The 16180-nt window shown below is 36.2% G+C and overlaps 2 protein-coding genes across 4 annotated transcripts; one reads left to right on the top strand and one right to left on the bottom strand.

Moving 5' to 3' along the window:
• The first annotated feature begins 2669 nt into the window (after positions 1–2669).
• On the top strand, positions 2670–12892 carry LOC107889225 (serine/threonine-protein phosphatase BSL3). 3 transcript variants are annotated; one of them, XR_001681692.2, is made up of 22 exons: positions 2791–3914; positions 5210–5270; positions 5348–5426; positions 5557–5636; positions 5721–5815; positions 5950–6049; positions 6453–6522; positions 6951–7052; positions 7149–7230; positions 7552–7731; positions 8261–8534; positions 8626–8866; positions 8965–9135; positions 10165–10403; positions 10562–10646; positions 10752–10850; positions 10934–11133; positions 11229–11304; positions 11675–11810; positions 11895–12034; positions 12150–12287; positions 12402–12892. XR_001681692.2 is itself a non-coding variant. In XM_016813580.2 (21 exons), exons 1-21 carry the CDS (start codon positions 3461–3463, stop codon positions 12231–12233), a joined length of 3048 nt encoding a protein of 1015 aa, XP_016669069.2. In that variant the 5' UTR covers positions 2670–3460; the 3' UTR covers positions 12234–12892. The 3 variants fall into 3 exon arrangements, 2 of the variants coding, with proteins under 2 accessions (XP_016669069.2, XP_040932390.1); XM_016813580.2 differs by having other exon boundaries at positions 2670–3914; positions 12150–12892; XM_041076456.1 differs by lacking the exons at positions 11675–11810; positions 11895–12034; positions 12150–12287; positions 12402–12892 and adding an exon at positions 11588–11617.
• A 549-nt stretch (positions 12893–13441) lies between these two features.
• Positions 13442–15510, bottom strand: LOC107889226 (protein FAF-like, chloroplastic). Its single transcript, XM_016813581.2, has 2 exons — positions 15346–15510; positions 13442–15206 (listed from the first exon to the last, which is right to left on the bottom strand). The coding sequence occupies exon 2, from the start codon at positions 15161–15163 to the stop codon at positions 13676–13678; it is 1488 nt and encodes a 495-aa protein (XP_016669070.1). The 5' UTR covers positions 15164–15206; positions 15346–15510; the 3' UTR covers positions 13442–13675.
• Between the last annotated feature and the right edge of the window lie 670 nt (positions 15511–16180).

Below are 16180 nucleotides of genomic sequence, written 5' to 3'. Positions count from 1 at the left end.
CCACCATATGGATCATTTTAAGTACTCGATGGTTTGAAAGATATATCAACAATATGATCACATGTGTATTTATTGTTAACTTGCAACTTGACTTTTGCGAGATTGCTTGTACAAGTAATTAAATTAGGGGCATAATTTCCAAATTATGTAATTGAGAAAATTTGTCTTGATAATGTTGGTGAATTTATGTCTTAGGTTTTCAATTATTATTGTATGTCCATAAAAATAACATTTGAAAGTCTTTTTTCTCATGTTCATAAATAGAATAATCTACCAGAATCATTAATAATCACTTCCAAATAATTGCTAGACCATTACTTATAAGAACAAAGCTTATTGTTTCAACACGAAGTTATGTTGTTTTACATGCTACAACACTTGTATCATCAATCTAATAGGTTATCATAAATATTCTACATTACAATTGGCTTTTGGTCAAAGTAAAATATTTTCCAATTTATTGTTGATGAAACAATGTTCCTAACATTAGGGGGGAGAAAATAAGCAATTGATAAAAGAAATTACATGGAATGAATCATTATTATCTTATCAAGATATTTGAACGATTCAATGTAAACTAGAAATTTAAAAGATAATCCATTTACGAAGTATAACAATCAATGGCCAAAGGTATTTACTAACTAGAAAAGAGTTATTAATTTTTATGTACCATCTAAAAATGTTTCAATTTGAATTTATGTCCTTATAGGACAATTTACTAACGCCAATGAAAATCCTCTTCCAAAGCCTAATAGATTAATTGGTTTTAAAGATAAAAATCGTTGTAAAAAAAAAGCAAATGCTATAAATGACTATATTGTAGAGGTGAGCATTGAAAAAGAGGGTAACGACATAACTGCTTAGAAAACCTAGAAATAGGTTAAGGTACATGATCAAAGTAATAATGATGAAGAGATTTTGATAAATTATGTTACTATAGGAAAAGATGGAACTAAGAAAATTTATTTGTTGACAACATTTTTCTTGTATTGCTGTTAAAATAATACTAGAAAATGAGGATATTGAATTTACATATATTGAGGAATGTAGAAAAGGAGAAAATTGGCCAAATTTGAAAGATGTAATTCAAGTAAATTGAATTCACTTACTAAATGTGAGGTTTTCGGACTTGTAGTCTAAACAATAAAGGTGTCAAACCTGTAAGATATAAATGAGAATTTGTACAAAAATAAAATTAAAGAAATGAAACCATAAGATATAAAGCATGACCTGTAACATAAGAGTTTTTGCAAAGACTTAAGATTGATTATGAAGTGACATATTTTTTTTTGGTTATTGCGATCATGTTTAAATATATTATTAGTTTGGTATTTATGAAAAACTTGATAGACATCTAATGGATGTCGTTACAGCCAATTTGTATGGCTCACTTGATAATGAAATTTATATAAAAATTCCTAAATGATTTAAAATCGTAGAAGGATACTAAATTCTCAGAAAAAAATTGTACGACTCACTTGATGCAACATTTTTCTGTAAGCTTGTTGGCAAGATTTAGCTCTTCTCTAACATACAGACATTAGAATGGAATTTAACATATTTACATATCTCATATGTTTAATTGGTATATGATTATTTTATTCAAATGATTCAAAATCTCAATTAATTGACTATGCATATGCTAGATATTTATTATATTAGCATAGAAGTTGATTTCAAATGAGATATTTATTTACATGTGGGGGAAAAACCCCATCATGACGTTTAACAAAATGTACATTAGTTACACTTCTTTAAATAATGCAAGAATAATTGCAATGCAAAAAGCAAGGCAAGAGCATGCTTGGCTAAGACTATCAACATAACATGTTCAAAAGATAAGTAAATTACATGGAAAAAGATGTTAAGTATCTTATACGAAAATAATACAATATATATAACTCAATTAGAGGAAAAAAAACTTCAAAGAAGATACAACAAATCATATTTTATTGAAATTATTATTCAATAAGAAACGTGATATTGAAAGATTGAGATAAAAAATTAGAATACATTAATTCAAATATGTAACGTGATGTGGTTGTTAAGGGAGCTCAAAACATAAACTACGTCTTTTCTTTTAATTAAAGTTTTGTTAGAACAAAGATTTAGGGTTTTTTAATTTATTAAAAATCTGTTATAATAAGATTTGAATGGGGATATTTTTAGAGAAAGTATTTATTATAAAAATTAAATTATGCTAATAAATCTTTTTATGTTCAATTATGACTTCATCTAATCTACATAATTTGGATGTTAAAAGAGTTATTAAGACATGTAGGTTGTCTTTATATGGAAATAGAAGAGGAGAAATGAGTGGATGTATTTCAAAAGAAAATAAAAAGAATATTTTTAGTTTGGTAAAATTAATTAAAAAGTGAAGTGTTATTTAATGCGTATAGTTGTTAATGCTTCAAAAGTCATGGCATTAGAGAATGTAATCTATTAATACAGAAGAACCCTAAAACAATAAATACCTTATTTTGAGTCTGGAATTCCTACTTCCACGTGTCGCCTAATCTAGCCTTGCGCGTGGAAATCCAGGCGTATTATTGCGCGTGGTTTGTGAATTCCTCCATAATAGGTGGCAAAATGCACACCTCCTTGCAAATAGGAATCGGTAATCACCGTTATATGTTAACCCCTTTCCGGTTACCCTTCCCCGTTCTCCGCCTTCATTATCCCCTCTAAGACGGCGCCCACTCTACTCCTTGTATAAGTCCCTTTACCGGCTGCTCCGGTAAAAGATAGAAACAATTAATAAATAAAAATCAACTTTATTTTTACGAAAAAGAACAGAGTGAGTTACGCTTACATAACATACACATTCTAGAGAGAGAAAATGAGATCATTAATTTTCATCTCTTTGTTGTTAAAAAGGCTTTGAGTTTGTCACCCTTCTTTTTTTTTCTTTTCTCCATTCAATTTTCCCTCTATTTCCTGGAATTATAACTAATTTTTCCTGGAATGTGTTTGTGGAATTTTCTAACGAGGTGGTTAATTCACGATCTGAGCTAGGGTTTTCGAAAAATGTTGATCGGAAAATCGAATTAGCTCTGATTTTAGGTTGAAGATCTTGATTTGCCTCGATTGAGGGTTTTATAATTTTGAATTTTGCTTGTTTAGCACTTTCTTCATCTTAACCTTAACCTTCTAGTACTAATCAATCACCTCTCTGGGAAAGACCTTTCCATCTCAGGAGGGAGCCGGCGGTGTTTTTGCCCGCGTTGGTGGCTTGTTTTGCGAGTGAAGCCATTGGAAAAGTAGTTAGGGCTTTCTCTTTGTCGACTTACAATCGCAGGTCTTTCGCTTTCGTTGGCATTCTTCTATTAAGTCGCAGTAAAATTTCAAGCTCAAGCTTACACCGTCAATGAAAGTGCAATAGCGTTAAGGAAAGATAGTGTGCCTAGTTTATTTACGATTTGTTGAACTTAGGGCTTAATTTGGGAACGTTAAAGAAATGGATGTGGATTCGTCGATGGTGCCTGAGACTGACCACGATCAGAATCAAAACGGAGCTTCTCAATCTTCAGCGCCGATGGAGAGGGAGCAACAGCAACAAAACCAGCAACTAGAGAACCAGGCTTCGCCACCGGGACCTGTTGGATCTGCGCCCACTTCGGCGCAACAACAGTCTGCTGCTGCCCCACCTGCTACTCAGGGACAGCCGCAAACGCCGGTGGTTGGGCCAAGATGGGCGCCCACTTATTCGGTGGTTAATGCGATTATTCAGAAGAAAGAAGACGGGCCAGGTCCTAGGTGTGGGCATACTCTAACGGCTGTGGTAGCTGTGGGGGAAGAAGGGACGCCTGGGTATATTGGGCCCAGGTTGATTTTATTTGGTGGCGCCACGGCACTCGAAGGGAATTCTGCTGCTTCTGGGACTCCATCGTCGGCTGGAAGCGCTGGCATCAGTAAGTTATTTTTATTTTCTTCCATTTTGATGTGATGTCTAAGAAACCCTTAAAATTTACTGTGGTTTAAGTGATTTAAGATGCAAAGAAATTTGGCCATAGCCTATAGGTGTCCACATATTTGTGAGAACCTTAGAGGATTTAAGATGCGTATTCTTTAGAGTTTAGACCCAGAAATTATTGCTTCAGCAATTCATATTTGGTGAGAAACCCTAACTTAATACTAGGCCAAATTACTCAGCTGATGTTTGTATTAAGGTAAATAACTGTTTTCTCCTTTTATTGGTTTGGGGAGGAAGGAACTACTCTAAAGAGTCAAGTTCTTTTCTTTTTGTTGTTTGGAAAGAAAGAAAGAAAACTCTAAAGGGGTGCCACTTCAAGAAGGCTGATTTTTTTTTACAGAATAGATGTAGTGTGATAATCTTTTAGGTTCTTCGCTAATACCAAGTTAAATGAATTTTAAAACCGTCTATAGCTTGGAATTATGGAGGTGGCATCTGAACCTTGCATTCTTTGGGTTTTGCACAATTCAAAATGCCCATGATTTTGTCTTATGGAGTGATGGAAGGCTAGAAGTATATTCCTTTCCTCTTGGTCCTTGTGTGAAACTGATGTTTCAATATTTTCAGTTTTGTATTCTGGAGTTTGCACTCTCCCTGCCCTCCTGTTTTTTCCTTCCATGCCAGCTCCCAAAACACTTTAAAGATGTTTTCTGGTGATATTTTGGACGCTGATTTTTTTGGACTTCTTACCTTTTTTCAAAGTTAAACTAGCAATACGACTATTTTCAGCTTACAGTTTTAAATATCCTGGTTTACCTTAAGTTGCAAATAGAAACTTCTTTATTCAGAAAACGCCATGCCTAAATTTTCCTGCTGTTACGATTAATGTTCCAATTTATCCTTTTGAAATAGTCATGCTTCTTCTTCTTCTTTATTTATTTATTTATTTTTTATAATTCATGCTCCTCTAACTAAGAAAAATAATATCTTCATTCTTTTGAAATAATCATCATATAGTGCATACACTTAGGATGATTGAAGTTTAAATATCGGGCTTCATTTTAAGTTTTGAATGGTAAAATAATCAAGGATTTTTGATCAATTTTCAAGTAATAATGAATAAGTAGGACCTTTATTTGGCTTAATCCCCAACAAATCTGCAACATATGGAATGTCAAGGATGGTTGTTGTTGCCCCTATCCCTCTTTTAAGAAATAATTCTTTAGAATTTTTCTCTTTTGTGTTGGATGATGTTCATGGTCTAAACTTCTTTTTGTTTCTATTAAATTTCAGGACTAGCAGGTGCCACTGCTGATGTGCACTGTTATGATGTGTTAAGTAATAAATGGTCTAGGTAAGCCTAGGACTAAGGGTTCATTACTGCTGTTCTGCATTCCTGATATCCACTTGACTCGTTATGTAATCTCACAGGATCACGCCCTTTGGAGAGCCACCTACACCAAGGGCAGCTCATGTGGCAACTGCCGTGGGAACTATGGTCGTTATTCAGGTTAGAGCACACTGTATTTTATCATAAATCCTTTGTTTTTTTTTTTTTCTGTTTACAATGTTTTTATTTATTTAAGTTTCTTCCCTCTACTGTTAGTAATTCCTCATGTGAAGTTTTTATTTTGACTTAGGGTGGAATTGGTCCAGCTGGTTTGTCTGCTGAGGATCTTCACGTTCTTGATCTCACACAGCAGCGACCACGGTGGCATAGGTTTGGTCTTGAAGGATGCATGTGTTTGCACCTTATTTATACTGTTATGGTTGGCTATTGATATGACTTTTCATTGTACTTCAGGGTTGTTGTGCAAGGCCCTGGGCCAGGGCCACGTTATGGACATGTGATGGCTTTGGTGGGACAAAGGTATCTCATGGCTATTGGTGGAAATGATGGTAAATAATCTGTTATTCTGTTTTTCTTGCTTGCATTTTCTTAAAATTATCATGGAAATTTCTTTTAATTTTTATTTAAAATGTATCTAGATTTTCAAGTGAATTCTTTTCTGAACGATGTGCATCATTTCCAGGAAAACGACCTTTGGCTGATGTATGGGCCCTGGATACTGCTGCCAAGCCTTATGAATGGCGTAAATTGGAACCTGAAGGGGAAGGCCCACCTCCATGCATGTAATCTCTCTCTCTCTCTCTCACATACACACACAGAACTGACTTGTGGTAGTGTGCCAAAACTAACCTTAGATTACATGGTCTGTTCTATTTTTATAGTTTTGGGTCTCTTAGAAGCTGTATGCATGACATGAACCTAAATGATACTGTATTGCTATGCTTATCTTTCAAAATGGATGCAGTTGGACATGGTGACTATTGATGTATCTATATTTATTTCCTCTTCTGGTATTTTATAACTTTATTGATAATGTTGTATATTAAAGCTCATAGTCTTGCTTATACTCTCCGAAACAATGATTTCAAGCTAGCATCTACATGATTATTGTTGCTGTTTTTTTTTTTGATGATTTATGTAGGCAATTTTAAACTAATTCCTTGTTGACAATCTCTGTTTAAATAGGTATGCTACTGCAAGTGCACGATCAGATGGTCTCCTTCTGCTCTGTGGAGGGAGGGATGCTAACAGTGTGGTGAGTTTAGAATCTGCACCAAATGGTGTTTAGATTAGTAAATGTATGGCCTAATATATACATGTATGTATATATGTATTGTTTTCTGAACAATATGGCGCAAGATGTTGTAGTCTCTGGTTTTATCTTCGATTTATTATTTGCTTTAGGGCAGGTTTTCCATGTTTAGTTGGGGTAAAGTTTCAATGCATCTTTATAAATGTTGGCACTGATTTGAAATTTATATTTCTCTGTCTAGATAGGGAGAGAGAGGCATTTTAATGATTTCTAATGAATTTGAAAATAATAGCAATGGAGATATTTTAAAGATTGATCTAAGATGCATGTAAATGGTGTCATAAATTTATCCTTTTTATTTTGATATGCATACATACCTTTGTACCATTGGGTTTGTTCAATCTGTTCTCTCTTCATGCTTCTTTTCTCAGCCATTGGCTAGTGCATATGGACTTGCAAAACACAGGGATGGTCGATGGGAATGGGCAATTGCTCCGGGTGTCTCACCATCACCAAGATATCAACATGCTGCTGTGAGTTTTTCTTTTATTGTGCTCATTTTTTATAGTTCAGTTCAATTCATGACTTTTTCTGGCTAGATGAATCAGATGCACGTGCTGTGTTTCTAGGTCTTTGTCAATGCAAGGCTCCATGTTTCTGGTGGGGCACTTGGTGGTGGACGCATGGTTGAAGACTCGTCAAGTGTTGCAGGTGCTTGGCCTTGTTTTTTTTTTTTTTTGGTGTCATGACTTATTTATTACATGTACTGTGCTAGTGGTTTGTTTGGTTTGTGTCAAATATCAGTTTGTAAAATCTTAAGGTTTAAAAGTAGTTTTTTCAGGTAAAATCTGTTATAAACTTCCCCAAATATAGGTTATTCTCTCTACTGGAAAAAAAGTGATGCAATGGTAGTGCATAAAGTAGGGAACAAACTATCTCTTAAAGCTGTCAATCCTTTCTCTGATCTCACATTTATTCAATGTAAAACTTGGGGTTTTCATGCAGTTCCTAACTTATTCCCATTTCTGATAGTGTTGGATACTGCTGCGGGAGTTTGGTGTGATACAAAATCTGTTGTTACTAGTCCGAGGACAGGCAGATACAGTGCAGATGCTGCCGGAGGAGATGCCTCTGTTGAGTTGACAAGGCGCTGCAGACATGCAGCTGCTGCTGTTGGTGACTTAATATTTATTTATGGTGGTTTACGTGGTGGTAAGATAGCCTTTTTTCCCCCCTAAAATATGCATGTATGCTTTTTGTTCTAGCCTCAGCATGGAGTTATCAGTTGCCTATTAGATTTGTATGCCATTATTATATATCGTATACATAATTAGAGTTTCTCTTTATAACTGCATTTTCTGATAATCTAGACTGAGGTCACCCAAGGCTTGTCAGTTAATATTGTAGGCCTTGGTTCTTCCTCACTTCATGAGATCAAAATTTGGTTGTTTAAAATTGTTGAAGAATGAATTTTGGTTTTTGTTGTGTGCTCATTGTCCTAATTCAAAATGTACATTCTTCACTTTCTTGTATATAACATTTGTTATAAGAGAGACTATAAAAGTTTCAATTCTTCTTTTGTCTTGGGAATTAGAGAAATTTACTTCCATGAAACTTTAAGTACTTTTAATGTATCATGGAGTTTGAGCTGCAGCTACTTTTTGGTGCTTAATGCTTATTCAGAAGAGAATCTGTATTTGGTAATTCTAGTACTGTGGTAATATGATTATTTATGCTGTAGGTGTGTTGCTTGATGACTTGCTTGTTGCTGAAGACCTGGCTGCTGCTGAGACAACAGCAGCAGCTTCACATGCTGCGGCTGCAGCAGCTGCTTCTAATGTGAATGCAGGGCGGTTACCTGGAAGGTATGGTTTTGGTGATGAAAGAGAAAGGCAAACAATGCCTGAAGCAGCTCCTGATGGAGCAGTTGTGCTGGGAAGTCCAGTTGCTCCCCCTGTAAATGGGGATATGTATACCGACATAAGCACTGAAAATGCCATGCTTCAAGGATCCCGGTAAGCAACCACTGTAACTTTTTGGGGGTATTATTTATTGGTATAAAATGCGTAAGCAACCTCAATGAATACAATGTGGTTTATCTTGCAGGAGAATGAGCAAAGGTGTTGAGTATTTAGTTGAGGCTGCAGCTGCTGAAGCTGAGGCTATTAGTGCCACATTGGCTGCTGCCAAGGCACGACAAGTTAATGGAGAAGTTGAACTTCCTGATAGGGATCGAGGGGCAGAGGCTACACCTAGTGGAAAACAAATGTCTACCTTGATTAAAATGCCTGATTCTGCTGGGTCAAATAATGTTGCTCCAGCTGGAGTTAGGCTTCACCACAGAGCTGTCAGTATCTGAAAATTTGATTGACATGATACTGTTTTAGGTCATTTGGCATTGTTTTGTACCTGTGAGTTTGTCTAATTTTTCCTTTATGCCAATAGGTGGTTGTGGCTGCAGAGACTGGTGGAGCTTTAGGTGGGATGGTAAGACAGCTTTCTATTGACCAATTTGAAAATGAAGGCAGGCGGGTTAGCTATGGGACTCCTGAGAGTGCAACTGCAGCAAGGAAACTATTAGATAGGCAGATGTCTATCAATAGTGTCCCCAAAAAGGTACTAATATCCTCATTTTTTGTATTGTAAAGCAGCATCTGTGTTTTAGAGGTAATGGTTCATGTGTCTGCAAATGAAAAGGGTAGAATTGAATAGTAAAAGCAGGATCTTTGTTGCTGTTCGCTAAACCCCAAACACTAGCACTTAAGAATAATTTCTTTCTATTTGAATTGTTTTTTATGGATTAAGATTTTGTTATAGTATTTACTTTATTTCAATGAGATTGATTTTAGTTTATTTGAGTTAAGATGGATCAGTTTTATTTATGGCACTTGATAAATCTAGGACAACAGTATTTTATTATTGAACTCTCATTTGAAGATGACAGAATTCTCCCTTATTTTATCCTTGTGGGTTCACATTTATTATCGTCATATGTATATGTGTTCTGTATTGTTCCTGAGGTCTTGATGCAACTTAGAAAGGGGGAAAGAAGAAAAAGCCTGAAAAGCTATACATCTTGATTTACAGAAGGAACTATATATCTCAAAGCTCTCAAAGAAATCTCCTTAGCTTTTTAATGAACTTAGCTTCAATTATGATATAAAAGGAAAGGGAAAGGAAAAGCTTGAAAAGCTACAAATTGTTTACTTTGTGATTATTTGTGGGCCAGATTTCATTACCATGCTTCCAATGCCATTACAGAATTGTCATTGCTTTGCAGTCTTCACCAATGCACTTCAGCATTAAAAAGTTGGTTATTGATTTTATAATAAATTGCTTCTGTTAGTACTATAAGTGGCTTGGAGAGAATTCCTCCTAGAGATTTCTCTTGTTCAAATTGGAAAAATCCATTTTTTCTTGAAGACTGAAGTTGAATAATGTGGTCAATAATTCCTATATGTTGAAGCTCAGCTTTTTTTTTCAGCAATTGGTCATTGATATACTGATCAATGTTAGTGTGGATAGAAGTTTAGCTTAGTCTTGCATTTGTGCCCCTGTTATATCTGTCAAAATGCTTCCCTCTAGAATCTTGAAAAGATTCATTTGCTCAACTATAATGTAGTGTCTATATGTCACTTTCTCCAGGTCATTGCACATCTTTTGAAGCCTCGTGGTTGGAAACCTCCAGTTCGTCGACAGTTTTTCTTAGATTGCAATGAAATAGCAGATCTCTGTGAAAGTGCTGAAAAAATATTTGCTGCCGAACCAACTGTTTTACAGCTGAAAGCTCCTATTAAGATTTTTGGTGATCTACATGGACAATTTGGGGATCTTATGCGCCTTTTTGATGAATATGGTGCACCTTCAACAGCTGGGGACATTGCGTAAGTGTTTGGTTAAAAATTAGTGTTTTCTGAGGGCTCTTCACTAGCAAATTTTCAATTGACTGTCTCAGGTGTAATCTGCATGTGCTGTATTGCATCTCATTTTTAAATTTGACATTTTATTTACTTGATATTTGTTTGGTATAAATTACTATCAGATATATCGATTATCTCTTCTTAGGAGATTATGTGGACCGGGGCCAACACAGCTTGGAGACCATTACTCTTCTGCTTGCATTGAAGGTAAATTTAGAAATTTGGTGCTTTGATTATCTTCTCATGTTCACTTTTACTTTCTTTTGAAATTTTTGATGAGCCAAGCTTTTCTATAATTCTGTTATGTTGCAGGTTGAGTATCCCCATAATGTACATTTAATTAGGGGAAATCATGAGGCTGCAGATATCAATGCACTTTTTGGCTTCCGGATTGAGTGTATTGAGCGCATGGTATTGTTTTACGTTGTTTTTGAAAGATGTTAGTCATTCTTTGTATAATGTTTTTGTCCCAATTCTGATGGCTTATGTAACAGGGTGAGAGAGATGGAATATGGGCATGGCATCGCATAAACCGGTTATTTAATTGGCTTCCTCTGGCAGCTCTAATTGAGAAGAAAATCATTTGTATGCATGGTGGCATTGGTCGGTCTATAAATCATGTGGAACAGATTGAGAACCTACAGCGTCCCATTACAATGGAAGCAGGCTCAATTGTTCTTATGGATTTATTATGGTCGGAGCATGTTGCTGTTTTATTTTAGTCATGAAATATAGTGGTATTCATTCCTTTAATTTGCTGATACATTTTACTGTCATTTTATATTCTAGGTCTGATCCAACAGAAAATGATAGTGTGGAAGGGTTGCGACCAAATGCTAGAGGTCCAGGGTTGGTTACTTTTGGGGTGAGTGTGCTACTTTAGAACTGTTGTTTAACTACAGCGTTTTAAGTCCTTTCTAGCTGCATGTTTCATTGATTTCAATATTTGAGGAAGTACTTGCATGGCCATCTGCCTGAATGAAACTGCTTCATTCTCTCCCCTTTCCTTTCTCTCTCACACATGCTCACACAAAACAAAAAGCTTTAAGGAAATGATGGTATCTTTAACATACCATTGAAAGTTAAAAGTTTTGACACAAGATGTTGTTTAAATTTGCTTCTGTTTTGTTTCCCGCTTGCTTGTGCAGGTCATTTCTGAGTAAAACTGTCTGTTCTGATTGCTTCAATGCTGATTTTCCTTTTTACGCGTATGTAAATGGTTTTTCCTGTTGCAGCCTGATCGTGTTATGGAATTCTGCAATAATAATGATCTTCAGTTAATTGTTCGTGCTCATGAGTGTGTTATGGATGGCTTTGAGCGCTTTGCCCAGGGACATTTGATCACTCTATTTTCGGCAACCAATTATTGTGGTGTGTCCCTGACCCATGCTTATACATGCAATATGTCAGGTTCAGACAATTTAACCTTTAAAATTTGCATGCTTGATTTTTCAGGCACCGCAAATAATGCTGGCGCTATCTTAGTTTTGGGTAGAGATCTCGTGGTAGTTCCAAAGCTGATTCATCCTTTACCCCCAGCAATGTCATCTCCAGAAGCATCACCGGAATGTCATATAGAAGATACATGGATGCAGGTGCTTCCTCATTCCCTTTGTTAGCAGTAACTAGTCTTTTGTTATTTCTGCATTCTTTTGCTTGGACCACGTGCATAGCTTCTTATACTAATATTTTTTACATCTATGAGATCAGGAGTTGAATGCTAACAGACCTCCGACACCTACTAGAGGTCGTCCTCAAGTGGCAAATGATCGAGGCTCTCTTGCTTGGATATAATAGATCCTTCCAAATCTTTTTCCATATACTCCTTCAGGTTCATGTTACTACATGGTGATTCCCTGTTCCGTATAAGAGCATGATGCCAAATACAGGCATTTCCAAACTTGTAATCTCTCTCGTAACAAAGTTTGAAGGCTTTGACTTTGGTTTTTCGCCGGCTTTCAGCACACGGTAGGCCTTGAGATTATGAAAGATGCACAGTTTCGGAACCAGATTGCAAGGTGCTGTGGTAGTATGAAAGATACAAGTTAGAGAAGCAGATTGTGCACGGCGTAGGTTTCCTTTTGGATATGTGCTGAAAGTTGCAAGTTGGGCTTCTCCCTCTGTAAATTGAGGCACAGCCAGGTAGAAGTCGGGTGGTTTCTTCAAATGGGTTGGTAGTGTTGAGTATTTTTCACATTAGTTTTATATATATTTTTTAGTCCTTGTTTTAGGTCTAATATTTTTTACTATGTGATGATGATGAGGGATCATATTGGGCGTTGCTTGTATCAAGAGGTGTTGATTGGTGTAATTCTCTTTTCTCTGTACAATGTAATGATTGTGTGAAGAAAACCAAGTGTTGTTCAAACATGAAAAGTTTACAAGTTTTGGTCATAAATTTGTCACTCTTTTCATTTGTAAATCTAGCAATCACAATTTCAGGTTTTGCTTAATGTCATGAAGTTATAAGATGTCATTTGGTTCGAATTTTAGTATTTGAATTTATTTTACTGGTAAAAGAGTCTGAAGAAAAAGAATTTTCCCTTTATTGGTTTCAACTTGACTTTGATTTAATTATTAATTTAAGAACATCTTATGTACTATTTACATTATTATATATCATTGCTTTATATTTTCTTACATTCACTTGTACCAAAGGAATTGTTGTAGAGCTGGCTATCATTGTCAAAAACACACTTTGTACACAAACTATTTTAAATGGTTTCTTTAAAAGAAAGAATATCAATCACACTCAAAACCTTAACCTAGAGGAACAAAGCCAAGGCCTTGTATCAATTTCTAGATGATTATGTCCCCAAAATCAAAAGCAGTTAAGTCGACCATGACTCATGCTGAAACCCCATTGGCTAAGAACTTTGCTCAACCAAGAAAAACATATATATAAAGTCTAAAACCCATCATTCTGTGAAGACAGACGAAACAGACTAGACAGTCCACCCATTCCAAAGACGATGCTTTTAGCTACAAATAGGCAAAGAGAATTATACAAAATTACCACTATATATTCCAAATTTCATCTTCCAAAATTTCCAAAAAAGTATTCTCTCCTTTTTCGTAGATCATTTTTATTAGAAATTTTGACTACACAATCACTCTCAACGAGTGGATGTGGAAAAATTAGCTAGGAGAGAAAAAAGAAAATAAAAGAAAGGGTAATCAATAGTAAGTAATAACAATAATAATAGCGACAACTTGGAGATGGTATTTTTGGATAATCAGGAAGTGGCAATGCAATAGGGCTCCCAGAGCAGAAGGGACCTCCTAGGTTCCTTGCAGCCTTTTAACAAAGGAACAATGTAATCACCTTTCTTCGCTTCCAACACTTGCAAGTGTTGTTGATCTTTATTAGCCATTAGATTCTTTGTCAGGAAAAGCAGCTTGCTATCGTCCTTCCCTGGTGGTGACTGTTGAGCAAGTGGGTCAACAACTGCTGCTGCCGTCTTTGACATTCCCTGATTGGGCCTCCTCCAGTAGTACTCATAAGCATTGAATGATGAAGCTGCTCCTACTCCAGCCGCCTTGGACGGTGGTGGACGTGGTGGCAATGACTGTGCTAGTGGTGGTGGGCTATTTGACTCAACTTTCCCTTCCCTTCCCTCTCCAAATTTGACTATTTCGTCAAAAGTTTTAGGCCATGTTGGGTTCCTCCTATTTGCTAACCATATGGGCTTGTTCATCATTACAGCTAACCTATGCACATTCATTGCTCCACATGATAGTTTAGGAGCCAGCTCAATCTCACTTTCCTCCTCTCCTTCTTCTTCATCATCATCATCATCATCATCATCATCATCAGCATCAATGCCTATTTCACTTTCTTTCTCTCCAAAGTTTTCAAACTCTTCTTCCAACTCTCCTACCTCCTTACTTTCTTCTTCTTGTGCTTCACTAGGAGCAGTGGTATTGGCAAAAGTGAGGACAAGGCGGCCGTCTTGGCGTTGAGCTAGGAAGTTGTTCAATGAAGGCATTGAAACAGCTTCAATAACCAATTTACCATTATCACGATGAGTCTTCAAGCGCCTCGATGCTCCACCTTTGCCAGAAAGGGAAGGAATCGGTGGTGGAAATGATGGGTTTGGCGATTTCTTGCCAGCATCATAGCTGTATTTCACAGTTGTCGCCTTTTCACCATGGAAACAAGGCATCATCATGGGTTCTAGTGTTTCTTGCTTTTGGTGTTGCAGATGTTGATCTTCCTCCACCTCACCAGTTTCTGAAGAGAACCCATCAGAGCCAGTCTCAGAACCAAGCCTCTCAGTGCAGATTTCAAGGCTTTTCTCGCTTAAACAACTGGTGGATCGTTTCACAAGAGGGTGAATATAAGGTGGGGATGACTTGAAAGACTCTTGTTCAGCCTTTTGTGATATGATTGAGCTCCATATATCGAACTGGGAAGGGTTTTGAGGTTGCTTCTTTTCATGTCGAATTGAAGCCCAGATATGGGATTGATCTGGTGCTTCATTTTCCTCCTCTTCTCCTTCAGATGAAGAAGGAACAGGGAATTCTTGGGATGATGGACTCTTTTTCAGGGGAGACAGCCATTTCCGGGACGACATATCGGCAGATAGAGTTCTTCTAAGTGAAGTAGCTTTGGTGGGTCTCTCAGCATCCGATCCCAGAATGGATACTATGCCTTGCTTCTTGGAATCCATGACCTCTTCAGCTGAAGATAATAGAAAGCTCTTGCTAAGTGAGGCAGACATCTCCAACTATTAATACCCACGCTGTTGGTACTGGAATTTTTATCTACACATTTAACAAAACAAAACAGCTTAGGAAATAGCTAAAGCTAAACAACAAATAACAAGTTCCCAAGAAACATGCATGTAGCAGCATATACCAAAATACACGTATCTCTACAATGTATGGATATAGGTGAAATTACCTGTTGTTGTTTGGTTTTAAGAGAAAATAGCTAGCAATAGCATCCAACAGAGGTCTTTCAAGACCTCGGAAGGAGTGCTTTTGCTTGTATTATGAGATTAGTGAAGTGAAGAAGGTGGGTTAAGAGGAGGGGAAATGAGTGTGGATTGATGTTTGATGGTGGCAAATGGCAATGGGAAGGGGGTATTTGTAGGAGGGTAGAAAGGCTTGGGAATCATGTCCAATGGACCCCATTAACAGACTCCTCCACTCCTTTCCAAGTTTTTCCTTTTATTACAAAAGTTGATGATTAAACAAACAAAATCAAAAGTTTAAAGTGGTGTTATCCTCTCAACTATGATTTGGTTAACATAGTCAAAGTTTTTTTTATTTTCTTCTTGCGAGTTTGTATTTTCTTCTTGCGAGTTTATCATGTCACAAAAAAAAAAAACATGTTCAGTATTCCACATCATTACGGATTTTAATAATACAATAAATGCGAGTCACTGCTTTTGCTTAACATTCTAATTTCTACCTTCATTTAACAATATTCGTGTTGCATTTAGTTTTAGTAAATTTGATATGATTATTATTTAAATGATTCCATTTTTTCATTTAATTTATAACTTGAATAATATAAAAATAAATCATTTCTTATATGATTCACTGGAATATTTTAGGATAACATAAATTTATAAGAATGCAAGTCTAAGCATCATTGGACTCACAATATTTGTTAAACCAAAGCTTTCAAGTGTAATTAGTGAACTTCTCTTGAAAGAGCAAATGGGGTGGTAGCGACCCCAAGGAGGGACAACTCTTTCTCAATTTAAATCCACACCATTTATTTTAAGCCA

Source organism: Gossypium hirsutum, chromosome A09 (assembly GCF_007990345.1).
Source record: "Gossypium hirsutum isolate 1008001.06 chromosome A09, Gossypium_hirsutum_v2.1, whole genome shotgun sequence".
Classification (NCBI taxonomy): domain Eukaryota; kingdom Viridiplantae; phylum Streptophyta; class Magnoliopsida; order Malvales; family Malvaceae; genus Gossypium; species Gossypium hirsutum.
The sequence above is the reverse complement of the archived record's forward strand: the minus strand, read 5'-3'. Positions and strand labels throughout refer to the sequence as shown.